The 24,231-nt window shown below is 68.7% G+C and overlaps 3 protein-coding genes across 6 annotated transcripts; 1 reads left to right on the top strand and 2 right to left on the bottom strand.

Annotated features, from left to right (window-relative positions):
* Window positions 1-306: 306 nt before the first annotated feature.
* On the bottom strand, window positions 307-2,468 carry INHA (inhibin subunit alpha). The gene is made up of 2 exons (XM_027462315.3): window positions 2,058-2,468; window positions 307-1,488 (listed from the first exon to the last, which is right to left on the bottom strand). The coding sequence occupies exons 1-2, from the start codon at window positions 2,404-2,406 to the stop codon at window positions 755-757; spliced, it is 1,083 nt and encodes a 360-aa protein (XP_027318116.3). The 5' UTR covers window positions 2,407-2,468; the 3' UTR covers window positions 307-754.
* Window positions 2,469-2,598: 130 nt separating this feature from the next.
* Window positions 2,599-17,971, top strand: OBSL1 (obscurin like cytoskeletal adaptor 1). 2 transcript variants are annotated; one of them, XM_072040841.1, is made up of 27 exons: window positions 2,600-3,229; window positions 4,146-5,222; window positions 5,779-6,048; window positions 6,137-6,397; window positions 6,631-6,936; window positions 7,066-7,338; window positions 7,431-7,706; window positions 7,872-8,144; window positions 10,385-10,657; window positions 10,889-11,164; window positions 11,244-11,516; window positions 11,730-12,005; window positions 12,091-12,366; window positions 12,580-12,855; window positions 12,945-13,226; window positions 13,949-14,224; window positions 14,310-14,585; window positions 14,662-14,928; window positions 15,017-15,286; window positions 15,374-15,640; window positions 15,855-16,121; window positions 16,349-16,461; window positions 16,588-16,741; window positions 16,820-16,981; window positions 17,118-17,222; window positions 17,347-17,613; window positions 17,809-17,971. In XM_072040841.1, the coding sequence occupies exons 2-27, from the start codon at window positions 4,184-4,186 to the stop codon at window positions 17,814-17,816; spliced, it is 7,062 nt and encodes a 2,353-aa protein (XP_071896942.1). In that variant the 5' UTR covers window positions 2,600-3,229; window positions 4,146-4,183; the 3' UTR covers window positions 17,817-17,971. The 2 variants fall into 2 exon arrangements, with proteins under 2 accessions (XP_071896943.1, XP_071896942.1); XM_072040842.1 differs by lacking the exon at window positions 10,889-11,164 and having other exon boundaries at window positions 2,599-3,229.
* Window positions 17,972-18,100: 129 nt separating this feature from the next.
* Window positions 18,101-23,411, bottom strand: TMEM198 (transmembrane protein 198). 3 transcript variants are annotated; one of them, XM_072040845.1, is made up of 5 exons: window positions 23,306-23,411; window positions 20,669-20,922; window positions 19,965-20,540; window positions 19,660-19,868; window positions 18,101-19,473 (listed from the first exon to the last, which is right to left on the bottom strand). In XM_072040845.1, exons 2-5 carry the CDS (start codon window positions 20,832-20,834, stop codon window positions 19,327-19,329), a joined length of 1,098 nt encoding a protein of 365 aa, XP_071896946.1. In that variant the 5' UTR covers window positions 20,835-20,922; window positions 23,306-23,411; the 3' UTR covers window positions 18,101-19,326. The 3 variants fall into 3 exon arrangements, with proteins under 3 accessions (XP_071896946.1, XP_071896948.1, XP_071896947.1); XM_072040847.1 differs by having other exon boundaries at window positions 19,678-19,868; XM_072040846.1 differs by lacking the exon at window positions 23,306-23,411 and adding an exon at window positions 21,689-22,756.
* Between the last annotated feature and the right edge of the window lie 820 nt (window positions 23,412-24,231).

Below are 24,231 nucleotides of genomic sequence, written 5' to 3'. Positions count from 1 at the left end.
CCCCGGGACAGCGGGTTGGAGCCGGACCCCTCTCAGCAGACCGTTCCCTGCTGCTGTGTGCTGGATGCCCGCAGCTCGCCTGTCCCCTCCAGCCTAAAGCCTCTGGGCAGTTTGCATCCCGCTGTGTAACCACACGCTGCTGTTTCTTGTGGAAGCTGGCATTTTGAGGCCATTTTTGTAAAAACAGGTTTATTCACTCATCCCACTAATCTCACAGACAGGCTGTGCCGCTGGCAGCGGGCTTGCTCGTAGCACCGTGTGCCGCTGGCCTTGCCACCTGTGTGAGCCCCTGGCACACCCATCCCATCCCATCCCATCCCATCCCATCCTGTCCCTGTGGCTGTGCTCTGCTGCAGCAGCAGGGACACGCTTCTGCAGCCTCAGTCTTTTATTTTGGGGTGGGGAGAGAAACAAGGCTGCCTCTGTGGGGCACGCATGGTGCCGGCAGCTCTGCAGAAGGCGCTGTCAGCCCTGAGCCCCGTGCCCCAGCTTGCTGCGGGCTGGGCACAGCCCCGGGGCAGGGCTGGCAGCGCCAACACACCCAGGGCAGCCTGGAGCCACGAAACCCTGGCTGGTGCAGGGGAGGGTGGCACCACCGAAACCTCCCCTCCAGCTCCTTCTCATCCCTCCCCCGGGCCGTGCAGCTCCCAAGCAAGCGACTCCTCCATCCCCTGGGATGGGATCATCATCTGGGGCTGGGGCAGGGCTGTGGGGGCCCTGGGGTCAGGGGGAGCCCTTTGTGGGGTGCCAGGCACTAGACACAGGTGCAGTCCTGGGCCAGGATGTTGGGCACGGTCTCGTACTTGAAGGAGTAGCCGCCGTCGGAGGTGGTGCGGACGCGCAGTGAGCGCATGGTGCCGGGCAGCGCGGCGCAGCAGAGCTGCACGCCCAGCCGGTGGCTCAGCCCATGGCCCTCGGCGCAGCTCCCGTGGCAGTAGTGGAAAACGAAGCTGCTGGGGTGCACGATCCACTTGTCCCAGCCCAGCTCCTCGAAGGAGATGTTGAGGGATGCCCGGCGGCAGTTGGTGTGGGCGGCCACGTCCTCGGACGGGCGCTGCAGCAGGCTGAGGGCGGCCGGGGACCAGGGCACGGCGGAGCGGCGAGCTCTTTGGCTACCCTTGGCACGCGTGGTGGCCACCAGGAAGGGCATCTTGTCCCCGTCGGCCAGGCAGGGGCAGCCGGGGCAGCGCACCAGGAGCACGAAAAGCGGCTGCACCAGGTGGGGCAGCGCGGCGGGGGCGAAGTCAAACACCGTCCAGTGCTCGGGTGTCTGGGACACCGTGGCCGCCACCGGCACCCGGCCCCGCGGGGAGAGGGTCAGCACGGCGGGGGCGGAGTGGTTGGGGGCAGCCGAGGGGCCGGTGTAAAACCAGAGCTGGGCGGAGGTCACCGTGCGGCTCAGGGTGTGCGCCGAGGGCTGGAAGAGGTAGGTGAAGATCCCTTCTTCCTCCAGCAGCTTGTCCGGCTGCATGGGCTCGCACGGCACGTCTGTGGGGAGAGAAAACGGCTCAGGGTGCTGTGCCTCGAGCAGGGGATGGGGCATGGAGGGATCCGGGGGTGTTGCGGGGGGTGCCCTGCTGCTGGCACCGTGCAGCTGGCACCCAGTGCCACCCAGCAACCCCGCTGTGCCCCAGCCCTGCGGCATGGCTCTGCCTGGCTCTGCTCAGCCCTGCCATGCTGCCAGCCTCACGGCTGTGGCACCCTACACCCCATAGCCTAGGGGCAGGGGGATTCAGCCCCCCGGAGCAGCTGGGCTGTGCTCCACAGGAATGGGGTTGGCTGAGCTGCAGAGGGAGGTCTCTGAGCCCCCCTGTGCCATCGGATGCTGTTAACGTGTCCCCATCCCACAGCACCCTGTCCTACACCCCAACCCCAAGCATCCTGCCCCCTCTGCCAGTGTCCTGCCCCGTCCCTGGGCACCTTGCTCCATCCTGCAGCATCTTGCCCCATCCCTTAGCGTCCCACCCCTTCTCCCTACATCCTGCCCCATTCCCAAGCGTCCCACCCCATGCCCCAGCGCAGCACGCCTCCACCCTCTCCATCCCAGCAGGGCTCACCTGTGGAAGGGAAGAGGATCACCTGCGACGTGTCCTCTGGCTCCTCGGGCTGCACCTCGGCGTTCTCCAGCACGTCCCTGCGGTGCAGCCTCCTCGCCTCCTTCTGGGGCTCCTCCTGCAGCACGGGGGGGCTCAGGTGCTCCAGCACCCGCGCCCGCACCTTGGCCAGGACGAGCTGCCGCTCGGCACCGGCCCCGCTGCAGCTGGCCAGGGCGGCGGGGGGCAGCACGGCGGGCAGCAGGTGCAGGAGGAGCAGCATGGCCGGGGGGCTCGGGGGGCTCTGCCGTGGGGCGCTGCCTGCCAGCACAGCCCATCTGCCCGCCGCGCTCCGCCCGGGGCAGGGTGGCATTGAGACGTATCTGACACTGACGCAAACGTCTGCTCGCCCTGAATATTATCTCTGGGCAGCGAGAGTGCTGAGACGTCTGGAATGTGAGGACTGCAAGGACAGTGTGGTCTGGGGGGGGCACGGCGCCTGGGCAGGGGGGTGCAGGGGGGATGCTGCTGGGGGGGCAGGCTGGGAGGGATGGGGTGCCTGCACCAGCCCTGCAGCTCCTGCTGCTGGGTGCCCCCGCGCTGGGGGAGATGCAGATTGCTGTTTTTGGGGGGACACAGCAGGAGGCTGAGAGTGCATTTTGGGCAGGGTGCTGGTGCGCACAGCCCTGTGAGGCCCCAGCGTGGGGAGGCACACGGGGGAGGCAGGCTGGGCACCCTGCTGCTGCGGGTGGCTCGGACACCCCGAGGTGGCAGGGCGGGGGGCTGCGGCACCACCAGGGCACGGGGACAGCAGGGACGGCCTCGGGTCTGCACCCACACAGCCCGGCTGCAGCCTGCCAGCCGTGCATCCCACACCCCATATGGCACGTCCCGTCCCCACGCCGTGCGCCCCATCCAACGCGCTGCCTCCTGCTCCAGGTGGGGGTGCTGCACCCCAGAGCCCCCGTGCTGCAGCACCCCGCTGCCCGCTGCTATACATAGGCCGGCCCTGCCCCGCCGAGGCGCTGAATGGAGCAGGCTCAGCCTTATCACCCCGGCGTGTCATCAGAGGGTATTTTTGGGGACAGCAGCTGCAGGCGTTCGTAACGCTCGCTCCCTGCGTGTTGACGCCGGGCAGCAGAGCTGGGGAAGCGGCAGGAGCAGGGTGCCGGCGGGGGAAGAGGCGTTGGAGCGAGGTGTGTGCGGGGCAGGGGGTGGCGGGGTGACTGGGGAAGGGGTGGCTGAGGGGGGAGAGGAGCCACCGAGCCATCGGGGCTGCCCGTGTCTGCCTGGGGGGGCTGCCAGGGGTGGCCTGTGGGTCTGGGGGAGGTGGCAGGGATGTGTCTGTGTGGGTGCACCCACTGGGGTAGGGCTTGGGGCAGAAGCTGGCCCTCGGGGACGGGCTCTGTCCTACCTTCACCTTTGGCCCAGCCAGGGAATATTTGGGTTTCTCTTTGCTCCTGCTCTCCCCGAGGGAGGCACGGAGGCTTCTGCCCGGCTTGGCCGTGGTGCAGACAGAGGCCAAAGTGCATGCTCGCCCCGGGGAGGCACTGAGCACACTGCCCGGTGCCGGTGGGCACGGCTACCTGCAGTGCTGGGGGCACAGGCAGTGCCCTCTGAAAGCAGGACCCGTCCCTCCGGCCTTCCCCTGTGCCCCCGGGGCTGGAGCAATGGATTTTGTCCAGTCCTGGCTTTGGCCACCCCCGGTGGGGATCCTGCCCGTGGGATCACCTCTTCCTGGGGAGCCCCAGCTCCCCTGCCCCGCTGAGCCCGGCGGGAAGCGCCCGGATGCGGCCGGATGCCTCCAGCCCCATGACAGCCCCTTATCAGCACCTGTGCGCTGAGCCAGCCCAGATGCTGCAGGAATGCGGCCCTGCCACCACCCGATACTGCAGGAATGCCCCAGCGGGTGGGGACGGGCCCGTGCTGGGCCAGTCCTTCCTCAGCCATCCCCATCCCCAGCACGCCGGGGCGCAGCGAGTGGCTGCCTGCGCTCCTCCGGGCAGGGTCCCCTCTCCACCCGTGGGCTCGGTGGCTCTGCTCGGGGCACGATGCTCCATGCCGGTCCCTCTGCCGCAGCCTGAGCCCCCTCCCTGCTCTCTGCACCCCCAGGCTGATGCTGCCCGCTGGCCTCCTGCCTTGAGCCAGCGATGGAGGGGCTTGGGGGCGCCCCCCGGTTCCTGGCCTACCCGCGTGCCTTCATGGTGCAAAGCGGCGCCGACGCCGTCCTGAGGTGCCAGATCGTGGGCGAGCCCCGCCCGAGCATCCTCTGGGAGAAGGACAAGGCCCCGATCGAGCCCTCGGGACGCTTCCACGTGGAGGCTGAGGGGAACGTGTACAGCCTGCTGGTGTCCCGGGTCACCCCCCAGGACAGCGGCCTCTACGTCTGCAAGGCCAAGAACAGCGTTGGCGAGACCTACGCTGCGGCCACGCTCAAAGTGGAGGCGGGGGAGTCGCAGCAGGAGGAGGAGGAGGATGATGAGGAGGAGGAAGGCTGCCCGGGCAGCCAGGCACCCACCTTCCTGGTCGGGCCCTCGTCGCTGCGGGTGTGCCGGGGGGAGGACGTGACCTTCTCCTGCCGGGTGTCTGGGCCTTCTCCCACACTGCTGGAGTGGGAGAAGGACGGGCACAAGCTCGGCGACCTCTTTGAGAGCAGCCACTTCGCGGTGGGGCAGGCGCCGGAGGACTGGCACTTCCTCAAGCTGTTTGGTGCCCGGCCCCCAGACGCGGGGGTCTACGTGTGCCGGGCGCGCAGCGGCTCCTGGGAGGCCCTGGCTGCGGCCGTGCTCCTGGTGGAGCCGCAGGTGACGGATGGGACCCCCGGGGGCTCCCCCTCCAACGGCCCCCAGCTGCTGGCCCAGCCGCAGCCGCGGTGGCACCGGCACGCGGGGTCCGACACCTGGGCGCCGGTGCCCAACGGGGTGCCAGGGGCCAAGGCATTCGCCGTGAGCGCGGGGAAGCACGCCAAGTTTCGCTGCTACGTCACTGGCAAGCCCAAGCCGGAGATCATCTGGCAGAAGGACGGCAAGGCCCTGGCCCCGAGCCGCCGGCACCTCATCTACGAGGACCGGGAGGGCTACTTCATCCTGAAGGTGCTGTACTGCAAGCCCCAGGACCAGGGGCTGTACGTCTGCACCGCCTCCAACACGGCCGGGCAGACCCTCAGCGCCGTGCAGCTGCGGGTGAAGGGTAGGTGCGCTCCCCGGGAGGGGTTTGTGGGGTCAGGGTTTGCCTGGCAGGCATCTGTGCGTGCCGGGGCACCTGGGGAGCACGCAGCACCGTGGAGTCCCTCCCAGATGGGGCTGTGGGACCACGGCTGTGGGACCATCCCTTGTGCCCAGCACTGCCCCGCTCCCCGCACCGTGCTGGGTGCCCGCTCCTGCAGCCCCAACAACTCGCTGCCGAGGTGCGGTGGTGGCATCCTATTGTTCCCCCAGTCCGTGCTGTGCTTCAGCACGGGGAGGCTTTGCTTCCTGAGGCTCCGGGTGCTCCCCATACCAAATTCCTCCTCCCCAGCTGCTGCGACCCAAAATAGCTGTCGGGAGCAGGGGTCTGCCGTCTGCCACCCCCGCGGCCATGCTCCTGACACGGGAGGAATGCAGGGGCCCTGCACACATGGGTGCTCACACTCAGCAAGCAGGACGTGGGCGCAGCCTCCCGGGGGTGGGCAGGCTGGTGGCAGTGGTGCCTGGTGCCCAGGGAGCTGGTCAGGAGGGTGCTCAGCGCCCGTCTCTCCCGGCGGCAGAGCACCGGGTGCGATTCCAGGTGCAGCTGGAGGACGTGGAGGTGTCGGAGCGGGAGGACGCGGTGCTGGAGTGCCACGTGCCGCTGGAGACCATCCCCACCGCCTGGTTCCTGGAGGACCGGGAGCTGCAGCCCAGCCACAAGTACGTGATGGAGGACCACGGCGTGGTGCGGCGCCTGACCATCCGCGACGCCCGCACCGACGACGACGGCATCTACCTCTGCCAGATGAAGGACAAGGGGCGCAGCATCGCAGAGGTCTCCGTCCGAGGTGACCTCTGCCTCTGTCCCAGCCCTGCTCCTTGCTCTCCGGCCAGCCCAGCCCGCTCGCCAGCGTCCTCACACGTCTCTTCTCCCAGGGGTGATTGTGAAGAGGCTGCCGCGGAAGCTGGACGTGATGGAGGGGGAGAACGCGGCTTTCTGCGTGGAGACGCGGGAGGCAGTGGAGGGGATCTGCTGGAGCCACAACGGGCTGCAGCTGCACGAGACGCCCCGCATCGTGCTGAAGAGCTTCGGCAGGACGCACCTCCTGGTGCTGGTGCACGTCACCCGCGAGGACGCCGGCGTCATCTCCTTCACCATCGGGGAGTCGCAGACGTCCTCCCAGCTCCGTGTCAAGTGTAAGGGCCAGGCTGCGTGGAGCAGCCCCACACCCTCCATGCACCGGGGGCTGACACGGGGGAGAGGTGGGATGGCTGCGGTGGCACTTTGGGGACAAGGTTTTGAGCAGGGCTCCAGTCTCGTTGGCAGGCTGCAGAGCCCCATCAGTGCCCCTGTGCTGCACTGGAGCACACCCCAGTGAAAAAGGCTGCCTGGGAGCCCCGCTGCAGCCAACGCAGGCCATGTGTTGCAGGTGTGAAGCGCGACCCCCCGAGCGCACCGGTGGCGGCCCAGATGAGCACGGAGCAGAGCAACGCGGCCCTGCTGACGTGGTGCCCCGCACCCGACGTGCACCACCGCCCGCCCAGCACCTACGTCCTGGAGCGCCGGGAGGCGGCGGGCGGCGAGTGGGTGCAGTGCCTCACCACCGAGCTGGCCGGCCGGGTGCAGGTGCTGGGCGACAGCGTGCCCCGCGAGGCTGACTACTGCTTCCGCGTCTGCGCCGTCAACAAGCACGGCCGCAGTGGCCCCGTGGAGTTCCCCGGATCCGTGCATCTCGGTGAGGGCGCAGAGCCCCTTGGGGACCCTTTTTAGGGCTGTGGGGTGCCCCGCGTCCCGCAGCGTGGGAGCTGTGTGTGGGTGATGGCTGCTGGCAGGCTGCCGGAGCTGAGCTCCTGCTGTGCTGCAGCCCCCGCGGCTCGCCTGGAGAGGGGCTTGCAGGACGCGTGGGTGCGGGACAGCGAGGACGCACGCTTCTCCCTGGAGCTGTCGGCCTCGGTGCAGGGCGCCTGGTTCCTGAATGGCGTGAGGCTGGGGGAGGAGGAGGGTGGCCGGTACGGCGTGCAGCACTGCAGGATGGAGCACTCGCTGCTGATCCGGGGAGCGCAGCTGGCCGAGAGCGGTGCCACGGTCACCTTCGTGGCCGGCGGTGTGCGGGACTCGGCCACGCTGCACGTGCAAGGTGAGCGGGCACTCACCCTGGGGTCCTGTGAGTGAAGGAGCAGCAGGTGGGGAGCTGCCCCTAATGTTTTTATCCTCTGCACCGGCTCCCAGCCCCACCAGCCCGCATCGCTCCAGTGCCTGAAGCCCAGCGGCTCCGGGAGCTGCCGGCAGGGCTGCCGGTGCTGCTGGAGTGCGAGGTGTCCCCGGAGGGAGCCCCCGTGCGCTGGCTGAAGGACGGCGAGGCCGTGCCCCTGGATGGTGTTATCGCCATGCAGCAGGAGGGCTGCGTGCGGAGGCTGCTCATCCGCTCGGCCACCCCTGCAGACGCCGGCACCTACACCTGTGACACCGGGGATGATGCCGTGAGCTTCGTGGTGACCGTCACGGGTGAGCTGGGCACCACGGGCATGAGCTTGGGTGTGACTTTATGTGTCCTGCCCCTCTCCTTATCCCCCGGGGTCCTGGTGGCAGGGCTGGGAGCTGCCACCCCAGCAGCATTTGGGACATGTGGCACACTTGGGTGCCCACACTGAGCCCCCTGTCCCCGGGCAGAGGCACCGGTGAGGATCGTCAGCTCCAACGAGGGTTTCCCCCACGCCTACACGGCCGGGCAGCGCGTGGAGCTGTGGTGCCAGCTGTCCCGCGCCGAGGCCCCGGTGTGCTGGTACAAGGACGGGGAGGAGGTGGAGGAGGGCGAGAGCCTGGTGCTGGAGCGCGAGGGGACACGGTGCCGGCTGGTGCTGCCCTGCGCCCGGCCGCAGGACGCGGGAGAGTTTGTCTGCGATGCGGGCGGTGACTCCGTCTTCTACACCATCACTGTGGCAGGTGGGTGCGTGGGGACACGTCCTGGGGTGGTGCATGGCCAGAACCAAAGGGAAAAGGAGTTGGTGGTACATCAGAGATGCTCCCGGTGCGTGCTCAGCAGCACACCCGTTGGGCAGGGGGCTCTGTGGCAGCTTTGGTGCGTAAAACCACCGCACCAAAGCCACACGACTGGCAGCAAAGCGGGCAGCTTGCTCGGTCACCCTGCAGCCCTGCGGGCTGGCACCCGGCATCCCCACACTGGGGTGTTTGCTGCCCGGTAAACAAAACCTCCCTCAAGGGCCTAAAAATAGTGGGTAGGAGCACCGGCACCTGGCGTGGGGTGACTCGCAGCTGGAAGCCGGGCTGACGGACAGCGTTAATTGCTGACCTAAAAATTAGTGGTTGCTTGGAGACTGGCGATCCGGCCGGGTCTGCTGCCTGCACGCGGGGCCGGCACCACGCAGCGGCTCCCCCGGCCGCAGGGGGGGTGTTGGCACGGGTGGGTGGCGGCTCAGATGGCAAAAGATAATGAAACCCGAAAAGGAGTGAAAGGCTTCCTGTTGCTGGCCCCAAAACACACAATCCTCAGACGCAGGAAGGGCACGGGGGCAGAGGGAAAGCCTGGTGGCAGGGCAGGCTGAGGGCAGCGATAAAAGCGCTCCGCAGCGGCAGGAGGTGGCTGCGGGGGGAAGTTCATGGCAGGGGATGGAGGTGCACGGTGTGCCGGGTGATAGGAGAGGCTGGGAGAAACAGCGAAATGGTAGCTGCTGGGAGGGGGAGGAAGGAAGGGATTTTAGCGTGATGGAGACAAAATCACCCACGGAAAGGACAGGCAGTGGCTGGAGTGCTTGGGATGCAGGAGGCACCGTCCGTCCCGCAGCATTTTGGTGCACGGGGAGTTCAGCTCCCGTAACGCCAGGGAGGGGAAGCACCAGCTGCTGCAGCTCGGCCTTTCAGCCCGGCAGCTTGGCATGCCTCAGGCTCAAAGGGTCTTAGGGAGCCCGGCTCGGTTAGCTCGGGGCTGGGTCACTGGGTAACGGGTACCGGTGTCAGCGGGGCGCGAGGGGTGCCGCAGCCTGGGGCTGTGCCCGCTCTGGCACGGGGGCAGGTTTGGCTGGGGGCAGTGGTGCTGCTGCTGTGGCACGCTTGGACTGCCCCAGGCATCCCAGCTATCCCCCGGGCTGCTGCAGCGCACGAGCCCAGCTGCTCACAGCCCCACCAGCTCCGGGTTTTCTGGTGGCTGCCAGGCACTGGGGGCCCCTAAGGCCATCGGTGTGGCTCGGGCATCGCCCCCTCCTCCTTCACATAGGGCTTCCTGCACGTGGAGCCCTCCAGGAGGTGGCTGCGGGTGGATTTGCACCATGGCTGTGCTTCCTCAGCTTCAGAGGCTTTTGTTTGTTGGGCCCATTTCCACCTCTGGTCCCCGTGCTGGAGCTCTCAGCCCGTCTCACTCCGTCTGGCCCTGCCGTGGGCTCGCTGCCCGCTTCCCAAGGGATTAACACCGCCCACTGCTCTGAGAGGGCTCTGGGGGCATGGGGAAATAGCGGTTCCAAGCAGGAGGTCGGGGGGTTTCAGGTTCAATGTCCCCAGCGACGTGATGGCTTTTAGCAGCCCCTCTGGGCAGGGAGCCGCGGGGCGTTTGATCGGGGCGCGGGGCGGATGCGGGCTCGGCGTGGTGCAGGTTGGCCCCCATTAGCTGGCCACCTGCCACTGCTGCCCTGCGGTGTGCTGCCGAGTGCCGGCACCGAGCCCTGACGGTGCCAAAAACCCCTCAGATGGTGGCAGATTGGACATCCAGCACGGGGCCGGGACAAGGGCAGGTCGCTGTGTTTGATGCTTTAGTGCCAGCCGTGCCCTGTGCTGCCTGCAGCACCTGAGCGCCCACGGCACAGCCCTGGCCAAATACAGCCCGCTGCAATTGGGGACGTGGTGGTGGGAGCACCCATGGCCACACAGGGGCCGCATCCTGACCTCCTGAAGGCTTCTCAGCAGGGTGCCCTGGATGAGCAGGAGGGATGGGGATTGGCACCACGCAGGGATTTACAGCCAGGCTGGGAGCTGGGGTGCCAGAGAGGTGAGAGCAGAGGGAGCCCCGGGGCAGGGCAGCACAACGCTTGTGCCATGCAGGACGTGGATCAGGTGGTGGCTTCCAGCTTTAAAAGCAGTGAGCAGGCGAAGCCATTGCCCCACGCAGGGGGTTGCATTGCCCCACCGTCAGCTCGGGTTGGTCGCCCCACACTGAGCCCCCTGTCCCCGGGCAGAGGCACCGGTGAGGATCGTCAGCTCCAACGAGGCTTTCCCCCACGCCTACACGGCCGGGCAGCGCGTGGAGCTGTGGTGCCAGCTGTCCCGTGCTGAGGCCCCGGTGTGCTGGTACAAGGACGGGGAGGAGGTGGAGGAGGGCGAGAGCCTGGTGCTGGAGCGCGAGGGGACACGGTGCCGGCTGGTGCTGCCCTGCGCCCGGCTGCAGGATGCGGGAGAGTTTGTCTGCGACGTGGGCGGCGACTCCGTCTTCTACACCATCACCGTGGCAGGTGGGTGCGTGGCACAGGGGCACCCTGCCCCTTCTCCTCCTGCCCTTGCTTCCCCCTTGCTCTCTGCACTGGCTCCCTGCTGTCCCACTGTGGGATGCAGCAGCTGCAGCTCCTCGGCAGGGCCGGCTGCTCCATCCCCTGCTGGAGCAACCCAGGGCCCCCACAGCCCACCCTGTTTGTGGGCCAGGCATGGGGACACAGCCCCAGCCCCAATCCTCTTGGTTCCCCCAGCCCCACCAGCCCGCATCGCCCCGGTGCCCGAAGCCCAGCGGCTCCAGGAGGTGCTGTCGGGGCTGCCGGTGCTGCTGCAGTGTGAGGTGTCCCCGGAGGGAGCCCCCGTGCACTGGCTGAAGGACGGCGAGGCCGTGGAGCCCTCTGAGACCCTGGCCATCCAGTCGGAGGGATGCCTGAGGAGGCTGCACATCCCCACCGCCGCGCTGTCGGACTCGGGGACGTACACCTGCAATGCTGGGGACGATGCCGCCAGCTTCAGGGTGACTGTGATCGGTGAGCTGCCGGGGGTGACACGGGGCATGGGGCTCATGCACTGCCTTGTCCCCGCACTGAGCCCCCTGTCCCTGGGCAGAGGCACCGGTGAGGATCGTCAGCTCCAACGAGGCTTTCCCCCACGCCTATACGGCCGGGCAGCGCGTGGAGCTGTGGTGCCAGCTGTCCCGTGCTGAGGTCCCGGTGTGCTGGTACAAGGACGGGGAGGAGGTGGAGGAGGGCGAGAGCCTGGTACTGGAGCGCGAGGGGCCACGGTGCCGGCTGGTGCTGCCCTGCGCCCGGCTGCAGGACACAGGAGAGTTCATCTGCGATGCCGGGGACACCTCTGTGTCCTACCACGTTGTGGTGGCAGGTTGGTGGCACAGCTGGGAAGCCACAGGGGAGGGGAAGTTGGGCTGCGACATGCGCCCTTTGCTCCTGGCCTGCAGTGGGTCTGTCCCCGTGTGCTGGGCGGAGAGGCCGTGACCGGCACCTGCACAGCCCCTGGATGGGGACACAGGTGAGGGGAAGCAGTGGGAGTAGCAGCATGGCGAGCAGCTCTCACCCTTCCTCCGTGCCCCTCCAGAGCCACGAGTCAGGATCCTGCACCCCGCGCAGCGCTCGCTGGAGCTGGCGGTGCAGGCGCCGGGGCGTGTGGAGCTGCGGTGCGAGCTGTCCGTGCCCGACGCCCCTGTGCGCTGGTTCAAGGACGGGCTGGAGGTGGACGAGTCCCACAACCTGCAGCTGCTGGCGGAGGGTGCCCGGCGCTGCCTCCTCATCCCCAGGAGCAGCGCGGAGGACACGGGCGAGTACATCTGTGAGAGCAAGGACGAGGCCGTCTCCTTCGACGTCAAGGTGTCAGGTCAGCAGGGAGCAGGGAGCCCTTCCCAGCCCGGCTGGGGCTGACCGGCTCCTGCCTGGAGCTGTGGGTGCCGCCGTGCTTGCAGAGCCCCCGGTGACGATCCTGCAGCCGCGGAGACCTCCCCCCGTTGTGAAGGCCTCCCCGGGGGACACGGTGAGGCTGGCCTGCGAGCTGTCCCGCGCGGACGCGCCCGTGCGCTGGGCCAAGGAGGGCGTCAGGCTGGAGGCTGGGGGCAGCCTGGTGCTGGAGGAGGAGGGCGCCCAGCGGCGCCTGCTCATCCCCGCTGCTCGAGCCGAGCACTCCGGCAGATACGTGTGTGATGCTGGCGATGACACGGTCACCTTCACCATCCAAGTGTCCGGTGAGCGAGGGGCTGGGGCGTGGGTGCTGGGTGTGTGGACATGGGGTGCCGTGCACCCATGGATTTGGGGGGCTGTGGTGGTGGGCGGTGGGGTCCTCCCCTCAGCACCCTGCCCATGGGCAGCCCCCTGGCACGGCTCCCCACGGGCCAGGCCTTGCACAAGGGGCTCCCGGCCGTGGTTAATGGTAGCTGTGGTGCTGAGCGGTGCCACAGACCCCCCCGTCAGGATTCTGGAGAGGGATGCGCTGCTGACGCACCGGCACTGCCGGGCCATGGAGGACCTGGTGCTGGAGGTGCTCCTCTCGCACGCCCATGGGGAGGTGAAGTGGTACAAGGACGGGGAGAAGCTGCAGGACACGGGGCACGTGCGGCTGGAGGAGGACGGGGCGCGCCGCTCGCTTGTCATCCTGGGTGCCACGAGTGGGGATGCGGGGGAGTACCTCTGCGACACCCGTGACGACAGCATCATCTTCTGCGTCTCCGTGGAAGGTGAGGGGGAGCTCCCTCGTGGGACGGCACCACTCCGCAACGTCACCGTGCAGCTGGAGCTCCCGGTGTCACACCGCGTCTCTCTCCAGCCCCAGAGCCACCGGTGACCATCGTGGGGAACACGGGCGCCACGGAGCACCGCTGCCTGGTGGCCGGGGAGGACCTGGTGCTGGCCTGCGAGCTGTCCCGGCCCGATGCCGCCGTGCGCTGGCTGCGGGACGGCCGGGAGGTGCAGCTGGGGGAGCGGGTGCAGGTGGTGTCCCGCGGGGCGCTGCGGGAGCTCACGGTGCGGGCGGCACAGCCCGGGGACTCGGGGTGCTACGTCTGCGACGCTGCCAGCGACCGCATGGTGACGAGCGTGGAGGTGGCAGGTGAGAGGGCGGGTGTCCCTCGCTCCCCGGGTGCTCCCGAGGTTAACCCAGTGCCGGAGAGGGGAGGGGACAGCTCTGTGACCTGCTGCTGGTGGCAGGGGACAGGGTAGCAGCACCAGGGGACGGGGGGAGCCCTGTCCCCACGTCCTGCTGGAGCTGTCGGAGAGGAAGGGGCATGTCAGGGCCGTCAGACGCATACCTCCCGGCTCCCCAGGCAGGGGCTGGTTAAATTTATCCTTGGCCGGCTCCCAGGCGCCTCTCCTCCTGCTCTGGCTGCCAAGGGCTGAGCTCAGCCCCAGACTTTATCAGCTGGGGATAGCGGGTGGGAGGGGGGTGGCGCAGGCAGGTATCCCCGATCCCAGCAAGGCGCTTGGGCTGGGGAGGGGGTGGAAATAAATGGCCCTGACCCAGCAGCTGGGCTGCCTGTGCAGGGGGGGATGCAGGAGCGGGCTCTGTCAGCATTCCTGCCTGGGGCCCCGTTGCTGGGGGGAGCTTAGCAGCCAGACGTGGCCAGCCTGCCACAGACACCCCCAGTCAGCCCCGCTGTGACCCACGGCAACCCCCGGTGTCTCAGGCGCCCCACAGCTGCTGGCACTGTCACCCCACTGCCCCTGCTCCGTGGTGACGTGCTGTGGCATCGCAGCAGCCCCTACCATCGGCAGCACTGCCCTGTCCCTGCGCTGGTCACCCCTGACCCGTGCCATGTCCCCTGCTCTCCACAGCACAGCCCGTGTGCATCCTGAACAAGGAGGAGGCGTGGAGCCCGCTGGAGGTGCTGGAGGGGGACAGCGTCACGCTGGTGGCCCGGCTGTCCCCGGAGACGGCGGTGGCGCGGTGGCAGAAGGACGGGCAGACGCTGCGCTCGGGCGGGCGGCTGCTGGTGTGCAGCGAGGGCCCCGTGCGCAGCCTCACCATCAAGCAAGCGGAGCTGGGCGATGCCGGCATCTTCCTCTGCGATGCTGGCGACGACGAGGTGAACTTCACGCTGCACGTCAAGGGTAAGCCTGCCGAGATGTCCCCTGAGGGGGCAGGACCGGTGTTCCTCGTCCCAGCACCAAGCTGAGCCCCTGCTCCCTGCCACAGAGGCGCCCGTGCTGTTCGTGAACAAGCAGGAGGAGCGGGAGAAGCTGCTGGTGCTGGAGGGCGGCAGCGCCGTGCTCTCCGCTGTGGTGTCCAAGGAGCGAACCGATGTCACCTGGCGGGGTCCCCAGCAGCACGTGGTGGCTGGCGAGCGCTGCCAGCTGCGGCAGGACGGCCGCGTGCACAGCCTGGTCCTCTGCAACGTGGCCAAGGAGGACGCTGGTGTCTACACCTGCCTGTCCCCTAACGACAAGATGCAGTTTGACGTCAGTGTCCGGGGTGAGCATCTCTGGGGGGGATGCGCCGCGGCACACGGCGGGGACCCTCCTGCTGATGCATGGGCTCGGCTGTGCAGAGCTGCAGGTGAAGTTCCTGCGCGGCCTCTCGGACGTGCGCGCGCGGCAGGGCGAGACGGTGGTGCTGTGGTGTGAGCTGTGTAAGGCCAGGGGTGATGTGGTGTGGCTGAAGGACGGGCGGCCGCTGGCACCCGACACCCGCCGGGAGGTCAGGGTGCAGGGGCGAGAGCGCTCGCTGGTGCTGAGCCGCGTGGGGCCCGAGGACGCCGGCGAGTACTGCTGCGAGTCCAACGACGACAGGACGCTGGCCACGCTGACGGTGCAGGGTGAGCACCAGCCCCCTGCACGGGGACCCCCAAAACTCCTGCACCCGCCCCGTGCCGGGGGGCACCCGCCCTGACACCCCCGCTGCAGTGCCCAGAGTGGTGGAGATCATCGCGGAGCTGCACAGCCTGACGGTGCTGGAGGGGGACGACGCCACCTTCAAGTGCATGGTGTCCCCCGAGGACGTGGCCGTGGCGTGGCAGCTGAACGGGCAGCCCGTGGTCCCCAGCGAGAGGCTGCTGGTGGCCAAGAGCGGGCTGTGCCACAGCCTCACCATTCGGCGCTGCCAGCCCGCCGACGCGGCCACCGTGACGGCCAACGCCGAGGGGCTGCTGAGCACAGCCCGGCTGAGCGTGCAAGGTGAGCGTGAAGGGGACGAAGGGACGGACCCGCATGGGCAGCCCCGGGGCCGCACGCTGACCCCGTGCCCGCACCTTGTCCCTGCAGAGGCGCAGGTGCTGTTCGTGCGGAAGCTGCAGGACGTGGTGGCAGAGGAGGAGCAGGACGCGTGCCTGGAGGTGGAGGTGAGCCACGAGGCGGCCGAGGTGCAGTGGCTGAAGCAGGGCGTCCTCCTCCAGCCCAGCGGCAAGCACCAGCTGCAGGAGTCGGGGCGCCGGCGCACCCTCACCATCCGCAGCGTCAGCCCCTCCGACCGCGGCACCTACCGCTGCGAGAGCCTGCACGACCGCACGCAGGCCAAGCTCAGCGTGGAGCGTGAGTGCCGCCGGGCCCCGCGGGGATGTAAATGGGGATGGGGGCACCTCCTGCTGCAGGGGTGCTGCAGGGAAGGGCTGTGCTCGGACAGGGAGGTGGGCAGAGGGATGGGCAGAGGGAAGGCAGCTGGATGTGGGGCTTGCTCCAGCAAGGACTGGGAGATGGAGGATCAGGGGCATGGGTGATCACTGCTCATCAGCGTGGTCCCTCGCAGCCCGGAAGGTGTCGATCCGGAGGCCACTGGCAGACGTGGAGATCTTTGAGAAGGAGACGGCCACCTTCCTCCTGGAGCTGTCCCACGCCGGTGTGCCCGGGGTGTGGGCACGGGGCGGCGTGCGGGTGAAGCCCAGCGGCACATGCCGGATCAGTGCCACGGGCTGCACGCACAGCCTGACGCTGGAGGGGCTCACACTGCAGGACTCGGGCACCATCACCTTCACCACCGACACCCTGCGCTGCAGCGCCCGCCTGATCGTGAGGGGTATGGCACTGGGGGACACGGGAACACAGCACTGCCTGTCCTCCAGCTGGGGAGGTGGCAGCGCTGAGCAGGGCCACTCCGGGCACACGGTGGCACGTGGGGAGCTTGCTCATAGCGGTGCCTGGAAGCCCTGTGATGAGATCTCCAGGCACCGCTCCCCATCCCTGCACCCCAAAGCCAAAACCTTTCTCTCCTGGAGCTCTCCACCCCGTGTCCTCTCCCCTCAGAGCCTCCCATCACCATGCTGAAGCTCCCACGGGATCAGGGGGTCCCGGAGTCAGGGGTCGCCACCTTCGAGTGCGAGCTGTCTCGCCCCACCGCCGAGGTGAAGTGGCTCAAGGTGAGCACCCACAACCACCCTGTCCAGGCTGACAGCAGCACCCTCATCCCTGGCTGGGGCTGTGGGCAGGGCAGGGGGGGACACACACCCCTCCCGACACCCCCTGACCCCTTGACCCCTTGACAGGACGGCAGGGAGCTGCGGCCGGGGCCCCACTGCCGCATCTACTCGGTGGGTCGGCGCCGCCTCCTGCAGCTCAGCTGCTGCGAGCTGCCTGATGCCGGGGTCTACACCTGCGACGCGGGCGACTGCCAGGCCTCCGCCACGCTGCACGTCCACGGTACGGCCCCTGGGCACCCTCCCTCTGCCAAGGTGCTGGTCACCCGCCCGGTCCCAGCACCCTGCCCCTGTCCCGCAGAGCACCAGGTGCGCGTGGTGCAGGAGCTGCAGGACGCCCGGCTGCGGGAGGGTGACAACGCCGTCTTCACGTGCGAGGTGTCCCACGTGGACGTGGCAGGCGAGTGGTTCCGCGACGGGGAGAAGATCAAGGTGTCCAGCACGGTGAAGATACGGCAAGAAGGTGCCACATGCGTCCCACACCGGGCAGCCTGCATGCCCCGTTTTGGGGCTGGGAGAGCTCCGCTTGGTGTGGATTGTAGGATCGGGCAGGGTCCCAGTACCCTGCTTACTGCGGTGCCCATCTCCACCCCCCGCAGGGCCCCGGCACTTCTTGCTGCTCTGCGCCGTGCGCCCTGAGGACGCGGGACGCATCCGTTTTGTGGCCAGGACAGCCGCCTCGGAGGCCAGCCTGCAGGTGGAAGGTAGCGTGTGCGGGGTGGCCGGGCTCCAGCGCCGTGGCAGTGACACGGTCGGCCCGTGGGGTCCCCGTGCTGATGTCCCTGCCCCGTGGGGTCCCTGTGCTGATGTCCCTGCCCTGCACGCCAGCACTGCCCATCAGGATCGTGAAGCCGCTGCGGGACAAGACGGTGCTGGCGCGGCACAAGGCGACGCTGGAGTGCACCGTGTCGCACGCCCGGGGCCGCGTGCGCTGGCTGCGCGGGGACACCGAGATCTTCGCCGGGGACAAGTACGAGATCTGCAACCTGGACTGCTACCGCACGCTCATCATCCACCGCGTGGGCCCCGAGGACGAGGACTCGTACACCTGTGACGCCTTCGATGACCGCTCCACCGCGCGGCTCCTCGTGGAGGGTGAGCAGAGAGGGGGCCCCACGGGGACGGGGTCACGCTGTGACCCCACAGCCTCCCTGGCTCCTGCGCCCACCCCTGGCACCCTGCCCTCACCCACCGTCGCTTGGAGGGGCTGATGCCTGGGGTGGTGCCTTGTTGGGACACCCCATGTGTGCCCACTGCCCCCACAGATGCTGACTGGCTCTGTCCCCGCAGGGAGCTAGGAGCCGGGATGCAGCGCGGGGGCTGCGTGCAGATGGACGGACAGATGGCCATGCTGGGAGACGGGGTCGCATTTCCCCCGGGACGCACACAGGGAGACCATCTCCATCCTGCTCCGGCCCCATGGCTCTGCATTAAACAGCCTTTTTTTTCCTGACGTGGCTTCTTCCTCCCCAGTGTTGGGTCCCAGCCCAGCACAGCCAGGTAGCAGGTCCCCATGGGGCACAGACCTCGGGGTCCCTCTCCCCCCTGCCCCCCGGCGCAGCCCCCACCGTGGCACGCCGGCTCCGAAAGGCTCTTTACTGTGCGGCCGTGGCCTCAGCAGCGTTTGGCACATTTACAAAAGAGGCTGGGAAGGGGGACGGCGGCGCGGCGCTGCGGACACGGCGTGGCAGAAACATGCAGCTCCTGGGGCAGCAGCCGGGGACAAGACGGCACCCCGGGGGGGGCACCCTGCTCTGGTCCCACTGCCGTCCTGCCTGCGGGGAAGTCCTGGCTCACTCCGTAATAAATTAATACAAATCACAGCAAGAGAAGTATGTACAAGGCGGGAGCCTCTGTCCGCAGCAGCGCTCTGGGCAGGGGCTCCTGCCCTGCCCCGCAGAGGTGCTGCCCCCAGGCCCCCCCAGCCGCTACAAAATCCAGTCGCCAGCAGCACCGCGATGGCCTCTGGTGCTGTGGGGGTCCCTGAGGCAGCCCGGCCTCACCCAAAAGCTGCATCCCTCGTCCTGTCTCCCACCAAAACCTTTGAGGGAGATGTACGTGGTGCCCCACCAGCACAGCTCGTGCCGGGTGGGTGCTGCCTGCTCCCCGGTGCCTCCAACCCCACGGTACCATCCCCATGGGGACCGCTGGGCCCGGGCAGCTGCTGCCCCAGTACTGCCCTGGTCCAGCCCAGGAAAAGCGAGGAGGGGCAGGCAAAGCTGCTCTGGGGGCAAGGAGGGTGGCTAGGGGGGGCCCTAAGGAGGCAGGTTTTGGGGAGCGCTGCCCGGGGGCTGCTCTTGGGGCTGGGGTGGGATGGGGCGCACATGCTCGGGGGTCACTCGGGGCGAGGGCTCGGAGAGGCGCTCTCTGAGACAGAGACGCGGGGCACAGGCACTTGGGGAGTTGCTGTGGGGGCACGACGGGGAGGGAACAGGCACGGGGAGCTGCTCTGGGGGACGGGGGGCTCGAGTATGGGGAGGGAGGTGTGGGGGTGCAGGACGAGCCTGGGCCATGGAGAAAGGCGCAGCAGAGCCGCTCACACCGCGCTCCATGAGTCCGTGGGTGCTCGTGTCCCCAGTCCTTGGGCTCAGTCCCTGCCCAAGGGTGTCCCCAGCACCGCCGGACCCGCGGGCATCCTGGGCTCGCCTAGCCAAGTCCCACGCTGCCCGGACAAGGGTCTCCGTCCGCAGCCTCCACAACCCCGGGGCCGCACACGGCCGCCTGAGGCTGAAGGAGCAGCCCCGCATGTCCCTGGGGGCTGCGGGAGCGGGCTGGGGTGCTGGTGTCGCTCGAGGTCACCGGGTTGGCTTATACCCGCACAGCGGGGCCGGAGCCCGTGGTGAGGGGCACGGTGGAGCTGCAGTCATAGTCCAGGTCCACCACGGCGTGGGAGCTGGCCATCAGGCTGGTGAGGGACGGGCCCGTCTGCCGCTCCCGGAAACTCTGGATGTAGCTCTGCGTGGGAGAGGGGGCAGAAGAGAAGGTCAGGGGGCTCTGCTCCTGGCCCGCTCCATCCCGCGCCACCCCAGCCCACCCTGAGCTCTGCCAGCCCCCACCTGGCACCCGGGCACCTCTCCCCCTGTGCCCCAGCCCGCCCGCGTGGAGAAGGAAGGGGCGGCCGAGGCCCGGGGAGATCTCTACCCTGGGTGTGGGACTCACTGGGGAGAGCACGTCCCCATCGAAGCGGCGCACGGGGTTGGGCTTGCGGCGGTAGGCGGGCTCGGGCGGGTGGGCCTTGTGCTGGTGGGGCGGCGGGTGGTGGGGCCGCCGCTTCTTCTTCTTCTCCTTTCGGTCCTCCCGCTGCTTGATGCGCATCAGCTGCACGCGGCGCTGCTGCCGGCTGATGATCACTGCGGGGCAAGGGGGGCGGTCAGCGCTGCACCCCAAAACACCGCGTCCAACCCCTCCCCATCCCCGTTTTTACTCCCCCCCCATCCCCTGCGCACCTTCAGTGTGAGAGTAGCCCTCGGCCGTGACCTTCCACTGGACCAGGACGCCCAGCGTGGTGAGCAGCGGCCAGACGCCCAGGATGACCCAGCTGTACCAGCACACGGGGCGCGCGGGGGCCACCTTGATGCGCTCGTAGATGTACTGCACCAGGAGGAAGAGCTCGATGAAGTAGTCGACGGTGACGGTCATGATGGCGCTGCCGAAGACGGCGGTGGAGAGGGTGGTGAAGAAGCGCTGCCACTGCAGGGTGAGCACGGCGAAGAGCATCCCCACGCCCAGCAGCAGCGCGATGGGGATCCAGACGGTGGGCGGGTGGTAGAACTGCTCCATCACCACCAGCGTGGCCACCGCCAGCAGCAGCCCCAGCAGCAGCCCCACCATGAAGAGGCCGACGCTGCGCACCAGCATGGTGACCAGCCCGCACAGCACCCCGATGCCCAGCCCGATGCCCACCGACGCCTCCACGCTCAGCTGCGTGTCCAGCACCCGCTCCTTGTAGCACAGCATGAAGATGATGATGGAGCCGAACATCAGCCCCGTCAGGAACATGACGGCCTTGAAGCAGCGGTACCCTGCGGAGAGACCCCCACCATCAGCGGGGCCACGGCCAGCCCCGCGCCCCACCGCCTCCGCGGGGACCACAAGGGCAAATATCGCCTTTCCGCCCCTCGCCCCGCTCTCTGCTTGCCCCACGGCTCACCGAAGAAGCAGTAGATGATGCCGAAGAGGCAGCACATGGTGCACACCACCGAGGGCACCACCTGGTAGCGCCGCTCGATCTCCTGCTGGCAGCTGTGCGCCCACTCCTGGCCCGTGTCGTGCGGCGGCAGCAGCTTGAAGCGCAGCGTCTGCACGGTTGCAGTCATGGCTCTGGGAACTCTTGGGGATGGCGTCAAAATCTCCGCTCCTGCCCCATGGCTTGCGGGCAACGCTGCGCCCTGGCACCGGCTCCAGCTGGAGAGAGAGAGGAGGAGAAATTGGATGTGGGCACTGCTGGCAAGAGCTCACCGGGCTGGGGAGAAAGGGAGCTGGGGAACGGCAGCAGGGCCGTGCTGCCGCCCTGGCGCCGAGCAGGAGCTGGCCATGGCCCAGAAGGTGGCTGCAAGGATGCTGTGTCCCCGGGAGGCCGTGCCCGTCCCCGGGGAGCTTTGTGGCTCGCGTGCTGCGCCTGGTAACCTGCCCGCAGCTCCCATTTCCTGCCCCCAGCTCCCGCGTGTCCTCTCCCTGCTAGATGAGAGAGACTTTTACTACCTGGTATTTTCTGCCTGCGAAGTAATTATGCTCAGTAATTAAGTCACCCCTCAATCTTCTATTTTTATAGGCCAAACAGATTGAGCTCTTAACGCTTGTACTCTAAGGCATTTTCACCAATCCCCTAATCATATTTCTGGCTATTTTTCATCCCCGCTCCAGCTCCGAGCGTCCTCAGAGAACAGCAGGTCCCTGCACCAGACCCAGCCCTCCCACGCCGACCTGCGGGGGCCCACAGGGAGCTGCTGCCCCTTCCCCACGACCCCATGCACCGCTCCCACGTAGCCCCAGGGCTTTCCCCAGTGTGGGCACGCCACGGCCACGCTGCCCACGGCCGTGCCAGGACGCTGAGCAGGAGGACCCGGGGGCCCCCGCGGTGCCTCCACAGACGGAGGGGTCATAATCCCTTGCAAAGACTGATCCAGCTCCAGCCTAAGCCCAATTAAGCCTGCTGTCTGCCCGCTCCCACCTGGAGGCCGCTCCAGCATCTCTTTGTTCCCCTGGCGCGCTTCCAGGCTCGGTTTGTTTGGGATCAGCCTAATGTCACCACTTGTCCCCGTGCCAGCTCCGTCCTTCCAAGTGCCACGTTACAGCAGCCAGCTCGGGGCCGGCCACAACAGCAACCACCCCCCCAAGTCACTGGGAAGGGCCCGTGAAGAGGGCACAGGCTGCAAATACGCCACGTCTCCCCCCCTGCCCTGAACACGGGCAGCTCACAATGAGGCGAGGACGCCCTCCCACGCAGGACCTGCGGTGACTTCAGTGCCTCTCTGTCATCTCTTTGTGGGGCCGGCACGGGCTCGGGCTCTCCAGCAGCAGCCCCAGCTGCCAGTGCTGCCACCAGCCTCGCGCCCCGCACTGTGCCAGGCTTTAATCCCCCCGAGGCTTCACTTTGCTCCTCTCCGTGCGCGTCACCTCCTCCCCAGGGCAGCAACCGGGCACATTTCCTTGCTGCCCTCTCACCCCATCCTTGCATCCCACTGGCTGCCAGCCCCTTTATTTGGGGATAAACCACGGTCGGGCCAGGCAGGGCAGGACAAACCCTCCCGGAGCAGGCTGCGAGGGAGGGCTGAGCACTGTGCCTAATCCCGGGGGGATCAGGGGGGCTGCCTAAGCCCCTCTCTCCATGCCGGGGGAGGACGCTAAGCAGGATTGGACTTTACCCGCTGAGCCCGGGCGCGACGCCCGATGGCGCGGTGCGGGGCAGGAGGAGGGCGGGCAGCCCGGAGCCCCCTGCCCCACGCGTGGCCGTGCCCCCGGGGGTCGGGGCGCAGCAGCGATGCAGGCAGCACTGCAGCGGCTGCGGCGCCCATTGGCGCGGGCAGTGTTGCTAGGGGAGCCCAGCGCCTGCTCATTGGCGCCGGCAGCGCTCGCCCACCTGCTGCCACCCCACGGGCCCCACGCTGCCCCCACTGCCCCTACAGCGCCGTGCAGCCCCCAGCCCCCCGCAGCCCCCTGCTAGGGGCTCGCTGCCCCACGCCCGGCCCTGTTCGGCTCCCCCCCGGCCGTGCCATGCAGCCCAGTGCCCCCCACCCCGCCCCACCGGGGGCCACGCAGCCCCGTCCAGCCCCAATCCCCACGCGTGGGCACCCCACGGGGGGGCACCCCACAAGCGTCCCCATCCCAATTTAGCCCGGCACCGGGCTCCGGCTGCTGCGGGCACCACGGGCGGGGGGGCCGCCCCCCGGCCCCGCTCCAGGGGGTCCCCACGGGGCTCCCCACGGGGGTCCCCACGCTCGCCCCCCGCCGCCCCCTCCCCGCTGCCGGCCCCCCGTTGTGCTGGGCGCGGCGTGGCTCCGCCAGGGCCGCAAGGGCTGCCGGGCCGCCCCGCTCCGCCCCGCTCTTTGTTCGGCCCCGGGGCCGCCGCCAGCCCCCGGCCCGGCAGCGCCGCCCCCCCCCCGGCGGCACCCCCGGGGGCACCGGCACCGCCCCGGCACCCAGCACAGCCCCCCCCGGGGGCCGCCCTCCCGCCCTCCCGCCGCCCCCCCGGGGGCCGCTCCCAGCCCGCGGGGGCCGCCGCCCGTGCCCGCTCCCCGCTCCCCGCTCCCCGCCGCCCCCCTCCCGCTCCCCCCCCCCAGCCCCGCACCTCCGCTCCCGGCCCCGCGGCGGCCCCGGGCCCCGGCCCCGCGCATGGTGCTGAGCGGACAGCTCCGCGTGACGTCACGGGGCGGGGCTTGGGGGCGGGGCTTATGGAAAGGGGGCGGGGCTTGGGGAAGGGGGCGGGGCTTGGGGGAAGGGGGCGGGGCTTGGCCCATGGGGGTGAATGGGGTGGGTAATGGGGTGGGTGATGGGGTGGGTGATGGGTGGGTGGTGGGGTGGGCAGTGGGATATGCCCCAGGACAGGTGCTGGGGAGTGTCGCCATGCTGTATGCAGGGTGTGGTGCTGCTCTGTGCACTGAGCAGGGTGCGCCTGGTGGTCTTACACTAAAAGGCAGGAGGTCCCGGTTAGAGGCTAGGAGGGAATTCTGCACTCGGGGTGATGGGGCACTGGGGCAGGCTGTCCAGAGAAGCCGCGGGTGCCCCATCGCTGGAGGTGTTCAAGGCCATGTTGTATGAGGCCTTGAGCAACCTGATCTAGTGGGTGGCACCCTAACCAGTGGCAGGGGGTTGGAACTGGGTGGTCTTTAAGGCCCCTTCCACCCCAACCCATCCTGTGATGCTGTGATGCTGGGAGGTGGCTGCACAGGCTGTGGGCTCTAGGCACTGTGCTAAGGGGACAGGGCGGTGCTGAGCACAGGGGGCACAGTGCAGGGCTGGGGGTGTGAAAACTGCAGGGGTACGGTACTGGGGCGTGCAGGGAAGGACACACAATGTCCATATAGGTGCAGGGCACACATGGCCCCACAGTACGAGGTGGCCTGGCCCAGGGCCATGGGGAATTTGGCACACGGGGAGTTTAACAAAGCAGGTTAGGTGCACATCCGGAGGCTGCCCACCCCTGCAAGAGCCCGGCACAGGGGGTAAATGGCAGAGCACGGGGCTCTGCGGGGACAGAACCCCCCTGGGCTTGCA

This window comes from Anas platyrhynchos, chromosome 7 (assembly GCF_047663525.1).
Source record: "Anas platyrhynchos isolate ZD024472 breed Pekin duck chromosome 7, IASCAAS_PekinDuck_T2T, whole genome shotgun sequence".
NCBI classification, from domain to species: Eukaryota; Metazoa; Chordata; class Aves; order Anseriformes; family Anatidae; genus Anas; species Anas platyrhynchos.
The sequence above is the reverse complement of the archived record's forward strand: the minus strand, read 5'-3'. Positions and strand labels throughout refer to the sequence as shown.